This window comes from Tupaia chinensis, unplaced genomic scaffold (assembly GCF_000334495.1).
Source record: "Tupaia chinensis unplaced genomic scaffold, TupChi_1.0 Scaffold000597_1, whole genome shotgun sequence".
Classification (NCBI taxonomy): domain Eukaryota; kingdom Metazoa; phylum Chordata; class Mammalia; order Scandentia; family Tupaiidae; genus Tupaia; species Tupaia belangeri.
In genome coordinates this window covers 6,733,619-6,741,248 of record NW_006160114.1, presented here as the reverse complement: position 1 = coordinate 6,741,248, position 7,630 = coordinate 6,733,619, and the positions used below count along the sequence as shown (strand labels likewise).

General features: G+C 38.7%; 1 protein-coding gene across 1 annotated transcript in view; it reads right to left on the bottom strand.

The window, feature by feature from the left end:
• LOC106735969 (neurobeachin-like) overlaps positions 1–3,915 on the bottom strand; it is a 176,659-nt gene extending 172,744 nt beyond the window's left edge. Inside the window, 1 exon segment of the mRNA XM_014591546.1 lies at positions 3,874–3,915. Within this exon segment, the coding sequence (XP_014447032.1) occupies positions 3,874–3,915 (42 nt within the window).
• Between the last annotated feature and the right edge of the window lie 3,715 nt (positions 3,916–7,630).

The window sequence follows — 7,630 nt, the reverse complement described above, 5'->3', positions numbered from 1 at the left end:
CCACTGCGCCTGCGCAGAGCCTCGGGGGGCGGAGCCCTCGGTGCACCCCCTCTTTTGCCCTGCCTTCCTTCTCTTCCACCCACCCACCCTAACACCCCTGCTCCCTCCCCCAACTACCCTGAACACTTAGACAGGTGAGCAGGTGCATGGGGACGGCTGCCAGACACTGAGGCAAGGTGGCAGAGGCGGGGCGGGTAGTGCCTTCCTTGTGGTTTTCCCTTGAGGATGGATTCTCCCTGCGGGGAAGGACACGGTGTGTGTGTGTGTGTGTGTGTGTGTGTCTGTGTCTTGCCTTCGCTGCCACCTCCTCCCTCCCTCAATATCCTCTTGCTAGGAGGAGGTTCATCGTCGTTGTTGCATCCAGCTGCTACTGCTGCCAGTGCCACGTGCCTTGCAAGGTAGGGGAGTGGCAGACGACCTCTTTCTGCCCCTCTTCGCCCTTCCACGCAGCCTGTCCACCTGCCCTCCCGGGAATTTCTCAAAAGAAAAAGTGGCTGGCAGAGCAGAAACAGACGCACCGGGAGGGACAATCCTGCATTGTGAGGGAAGGATACAGACGGAATGTAATGGGTCTTTTTCTACAGCCATGAAAGGAGGCTGACACCTGCACACACAAGCACTACTTAAAATAGAACTTGTCAGTGATCCTCTCTGGATCAGACTCGGAACAACAACAGCTCCTGAACTCGCCTCCCAGCCTAAAAAGGCTGCACTCCATAACGAGGTGGGATAGTTTGGTAGAAGCGATACATCCCACCCTTTAAAAATCCCTGACAGCCCTCAGGTACGATAACAATTAACTAATGCTTCCCTTTTTTCATAGGCATGTACAGGTCAGAAGATTTTTGAAATTATCTAAAAATGTGGGTGGTTCTCAGTGCTAGGCTTGACCTGCGAGAAAAGCGTTTTTCTGTGTCTTCACGGATCTAGAGGCAAATAAAAAGTGTTTTTAATTTTTAAAAATATAAATGTAGACAGTAATCTTGCTACTAGTATAGAATTAAAACTAAAAAGGAGCGACTATTGTTTTCTTCCTCAAAATAAAAGATGCAATTTTCTTTAGTATTTCATGATGTCTGCCCTTTTCAATACAGATGTATTACAAACCACCAGAAATAGTAGGTATCTTGAGGTATATTCCGATCATCTTAATTGTCATTTCAAGTTTTAAAAAGTTGATATACAAATCCATGATAATCTAGTTCATTATTAATCATATTTAATTGCTAGTCAAGTTAACTCCAGGATATGGCAATATAGTAAAATTCTGAAGTATCAAGGTTGTAACAAAGTTCCTCCAAACCAGTGCTTCCGTTTAGTTCTTGGTTATATGTTTGTTTGTTTAAACTTGCACTGAAGTGATTTAACTATTTAAGTAAGCAGCAATTTCTGAAAGAAGTGACCACTGGCATGTTCGCTTAAATAAAACAACATTTGAATTATAAAATGCTAGAATTGTTGAAAACATGGAAAATTAATAAAACATGAAAATCCTAACAGATATACTTGAGATATACTATAATCAGAAAACCCTATGACATTTATATCTATCTACAGCCATTTCCTCTGTCAAAAGTCAGTATCATTTACTTTTAGGAGCACTATTTTATTTCTAAATTTAAAATGAAATACCTTTTTGAAGTACATAAATCCAGAGTGAAAGCTCCTCACACCAGGTTTTTTGAGCCCACTGTGCATATATGTATGGCAGTAGGTTCTCCCCCTTGCTATTTTTAGACTTCTTTCATGAGTGCTTTGAAACACAGTGTCATTCTAAACTTTCTATTTCCTTTCTGATGGAATAGTTTAAAATCACATTAACATTTCCATTTCATCTTCTCTGTTTTGTTTCCTAAGCAGTGTGTGTGTATATTTTTTTTTATTGTTCATTTTTCTTTAGTGAAGATAGAAAGTAGATAAAGAGGATATTACTATTTCAGAGTAGGGAAACACCACTTCCTTTGCATAATTAGTTCAGTTTCAGAGATATTCAAAAGAGCTAACCAATTAAAGAGCATTCTTGGGTAGACTATCAGCTCCTTTCTGGCAGTATGGTTTAATAGACAGTTCACAGGGCCTTGAATTACGCTCACTATGTACGACTTGTATGGTCTACTCAGGCCATTTGAGCTTCAGTCTCATTTCTTAAACAGTGATGAGGTAATACCTGTCCTATTTGAAAGTGAAGATTCAATTAAATAATTTCAGCTCCGTCACTAGCATAAAGTAAATGTTTCTTTGTATCTTTAGTATGCAGGCATAGTGGGTATTGAATGACCTATAAACACATATAATACCAGTCAGAACCACATACAAGTCCAGTAGTTTCACAGTTATGTTTTCAGTTATCATCCTCAAAGGCATAAAGTTTAGAAAAGACAATGAGTCTGTTTCTTTCACATACAAAGCCTATTTGCTTGAAAATGTACAAATTCCTTAGCATTTGCATTAACATTTTGAAATAAAAGATAGCTACATACTAATAGGAGCTACTTAAACTTTTGTTTGTTTTTACATCTCCAGATTTTAAAAAATGTTGTATGGTGAATATTCATTTTGTATACATTTCTGCATAACTATACTTCCAAAGGATAGCTCTTCAAAAATAGAAAGCCCATGAATCTTCCATTTTAAAAGGATATATTGCCCAATGGTGGAGAGCACATGCTTAGATTTGAAAGAATCTGGGTTTGGGTTCCAGCTCCACCACCCACCTATGTATATGATTTTGAATAAATGACTTAATTTCAAAGTACTACTCTATCCAACCCAAGGGGATGTGATTACGTCACAAGATTAGAGGCACAACTGCACTTAAGGTACTTACGTGGTAGCAAATGTCTGTCAACAACTCTTCCTTTTATTGCCTGTTAAGAAAAGACCATGTTGTAGTTACTTTTATGTTTCCAGCACTTAACATGCTTTCCATAATTTTCATCCATTCAAAAATGAATGGATAAAAGCAGTTCTCCAACCTAAATGTTCCCCTTTACCTGTTCTTTAAAAAAAATTTTTTTTGTTTCTTTTACACATTATCTGAGTAGAATACTTAAATTCGACATGGGTTTGGACAGTATGAAACAGGGAGACTCTTACCTCAACCTTTTAAAATATAACTCCTGTTAATGTAACCCCTAATCAAATTAGACTGCTTTGGATTTTTTTCCAGCAACATGACACTAATGATTAAGATAATATAGTAATGATTCATGTTTAGCATGTAATAAGTTCTCAAATACTTTGTATTCCATTCCCCTTTCATGTGGAAATGATCAACCTGAAAGCCCAAGTTTTTTGTTGAGCCCTTAGTTTTGTTTTGTTTATAGACATGCTGCTGCTGCTGCTAACACATCTCCAACATGTTAACTTTAGAAGTAGACTGTGAGATATAAAGTACAGATTTGTACATATGTATTTAAATTTCATTTTTATTTTATTCAAATTTTCTTTTTGCCTGCCAGGAATTTCTTAATCCTGATTACAGCTTCCAAGTAATTTGTTGTCTTATCTTATTTCCAAATTTGAGAACATTCTATCTACATCCTCATCCAAATGTGTGATTGCACAGGATAAAAACAGCTCAGTAGTTACTAGTAACATTGTATTTGAAATCAATTCATGATTTCAAATGTAGGGTCCAACCCATTAGAGAGTCATGAAATCACAGTCCCATCACTGTGGCACATGCTACTAACTGTTGCTTCAGGTTGAGGTCGCATGGGAGGCCTGAGTTCGGTTTCCAGCCCTGAAATAAGGACATGGTGGTGTTGGGAGACTGAAGCCAGAAGATTGTAAACTAGAGGCTGGCCTGGCCTGTATATCCATCTCCTGTCTGGAAAAAGGTGTGGAGTGGAAGAGTGTGATGACACTTACCTGCAGTCCCAACAACTCAGGAAGTTGAATCAAGATAGTCATGGTCAAAGTGAGATCCAGTCTTTTTAAAAAATTCATTTTCTATTTTTTTTTTTAATTACAGGAGCGCACATGAATTTTCTAGAGAGACCGAGACAATAAAAGAAAGCACCCCTAGTAGGATGTGATCTTGCTGCAACTCCCTTTTCTTCATTTCCCAATCCCATCAGGATTTTGTAAATGTACATCCACACCCCCAGCAGGTCTTTCAAGCTATTATAAGAGCCGAAATTGAAACTGCAGTGTCCATGTGGGATCTGGCTCCCTATGCACAGCAAGCTGCACTATGGGACCAGCCTCAATTTTATTTTTAATATAAATTTAAGAATGTTTGGGAACCAGCAGTTAGCGTAATGGCTATGTCGCTGGACTCCCACATAGTCGACCGTGGTTCGCGTCCCAGACCCGGTGGCTTAAAACTCACGCCGGGCGCGTGTGCATGCGTGCCCAAGATCCCGGGAGGAGAATGGAGGAGAAGGGATTGCGGCGTGGCCATCCCCCCTGGGAGGTGATTTCTCGCTTTCTGTCTCTATGTCTCTCTCTGTCTGTCTGGCGAGCGCACGCGACCTATAGTAAAAAAAAACCTCTCAAAAAAAAAATTTAAGAATGTTTAAAAACTATTGATTTGGTTGATTGTAAGCACCTCATGGTGTGTTCCTTATTAACTAGCTACTATACCGTGCTGTTAACCTGTGTTTCTCTATGTTGTCCAAAATAACATCATAAAGTACATTAACAACTTACTGTATTTGAGCAAAATTAAATTATATAATTTAATATATATATATAATATATATATTTATAAATGTGAATTATTGTTATCAGTCTTGGTGATATTAAGATACTTGCCAAAGATTTTCAAAAATTTGCCTCCCTCTGACTTTAGCACTTCAGTTCTCAGGCACTTCTGCTTTTCTATGACTCCTCCAAGACCTTTGAGAGTTGTTTAGTGATCTATTTTTCAGATTCCTTCAGGATCAATGGATGTAATTTGTTTTGCTTTGGGGACTTGAAGTCATTTAGATAAGCTAGGTGTCTATTAACAATTTCTGTACTATGCTTAAAATTCAGTATCCTCTAGTAGTTCTACCTGTTTCACTCCCCTAATTTCTTTTCCTGACAGAGAGCACAGACACAAATTAGAATTTTGGTATTTGTTACCCAATTTGACACAGTTTTGATGTATGCATGTGTGGTTTTTATGTGTGTACATGTATATATTTTTATGAGGGAGAGAGAGAGAGAGAGGGAGAAATGAATGGGAGGGGGAGAGAGAGATGGGTATTTTTGACAGGGTCTTACCATATTGTAATTCTTCAAGCTAGAAACACAGGTGTGTGCCATTATGCCCAGCCTATTATGGTTGTGCAGGAAGGCAAACTCAGGCTTCTTACGTGACCACAGTCATTGCACAGATGTGCCCTACTGCTCAGGCCACCACAGCTGACTCACACTCAGTTTTTTAAATGGCTAAACTATGATGCTTATCAACTAACAAATATTTGTATGACTACTGGGTACAAAAATACTAGACTAGTTGTAATGGATGATTTCAGATTTTCATTTAGAGAAATATTGTGTTTACACCTGGGAAGTTAATCAGCAAATCAATACATGAGAAATGTCAAATGAATGGTGCAAAAATAAGTACTCTGGAACTTTAAAAGAACTAGAGATCTTACAGACACTAATGCACATCTGCTACTCAAACATCAAATAAATATGCACACAAATGCACCACACATACACATACACACAGTGCCATTACTTTAGTTGTACCCCTGCCTATTCTTCACAGTATGTATAGCACACATCCTATTCTTCTCATTATTATGGCTATTATCCTAATTCAGATTATAGTAACTTAATCCCTGGCCCCCTTATCTCCATACTCACTCATCTTCAGTCTGTTCTTACATAGACTCACTCACCATACAGAGACAAAGAGTGATAAAGTGAGAAATTAGGACCCGCAGATGGCATGAAGGTTACATCACTAGACTCATGTTGATGACCACAGCTCAAGTCCTAGAACCGGGAGGCTTCAAATTCACGTTAGGTATGTTTGCTTGCGTGTCCAAAATCCTGAGAGGAGAATGGAGGAGAAAGGATTGTGGTGTGGCCATCCTCTCTAGGGGGTGATTTCTCGCTTTCTGTTTCTCGGGTTCTCTTGGGATCCCACGTGCCCTACAGCCAAAAAAAACCTCTCTTGAGACCAGTAGATGGTGAAATGGTTACATTGTTGGACTCCTATGTAGTCAATTGCAGTTAAAGTCCTGGACCCCAGTGGCTTAAACTCACCCTGGGTGCATATGCGTGTGTTCCCAAGATCCCAAGAGGAGAATGGAGTAGAAGGGATTGCAGCATGGCCATCCTTCCCGGGAGATGATTTCTCGTTTTCTGTCTTTGTGTCTCTCTTTATTATTTCTGGCAAGCACACATGCCCTATAGCAAAAACCTCTCTTTAAAAAAAAAAAGCAAAATCACCATGGTGGGTGGAGGGGAGCGGGGGCATATTTCAATCCCTTCTCCTCCATTCTCCTCTCAGGATTTTGGGCACAACACATGCACACCTGACATGATTTTCAAGACACTGAGCCCAGGACTCAGGACTCAAACTGAGTTTGGCTGTATGGGAGTCCAGCTCCTTAACCAACACACTAAAGCTTTATCTTGATGGATAGATTAATGGTCCAGAATTTATACTTTATTACTCACAATAGCTTCTACATATACATGCCATCTGCTGAAAATATAACCAGTAATTAATTCTCTTTGCCTAAGTTAAGCCCAAAGTCCCTAACTTGGTACCAAAGGACCTCCATACTTCGGTATACTTTCTAGTTTTACCTCATTATGTTCCTGACAGGACCTATCCCAGTGACTTCTAACCTGTTTGAATATGTACAACTTTTTTTATCATTAAAAAAATGCTAATTCAGGGCCGGCAGGTGGCATGATGGTTAAGAGCACTGGACTCCACATGACCTATCATGTTTCGAGTCCCGAATTTGGTGGCTTGTTTTCTCATTTTTTCCTCTCTCTCTCTCTTTCTCTCACTCTGTCTCCAGTCAAATTAAAATAAACAAATAAATAAAGTTAAATAAAATAATTCTAAAAAAATGCAAATTCTAGACCTGAATGATTTATCCTTTTAGTATTCATTAATTGAAAGAATATGCAATGATGAACATCTGCTTTCAGATAAATAATCCTACTTAAATACTTTTTTGAAAATTACACATCTACATATATTTGAAACACCCACACATATATACTGTTTTTGGTTGAATTGTGTTCCCTGAAAAGATATGTTCAAGTCCGAACCTCCAGCACCTGTTGATGTGACCTTATCGAGAACTAATGTCTTATAGATGTAATCAAGTTATGATGAGGTTACAGTGGAGTACCCAGAGTGATTTTCAAGCTACCAGGCTGGGATTCAAACTATGGCTGGTCATGTGAGATCTGGCTAAGCTATGGGGCCAATCCCTGGCTTTTTTTCCCCAAAAATAACATACATTTACAACTTTTCACTTAAATAAATTAATAGTTTCCATCTTCTTTCCTTATTTCCCAAGAGTAAGAAAGTCACATGCCAATATATATATGTAGTCACCTGTACAACACCTTCACTGTAATTTGAAAGAAAACAATATATATAAAATATGGTTTTTTGGTGTGTGTGTGTGTGTGTGTGTGTGTGTGTATATATATA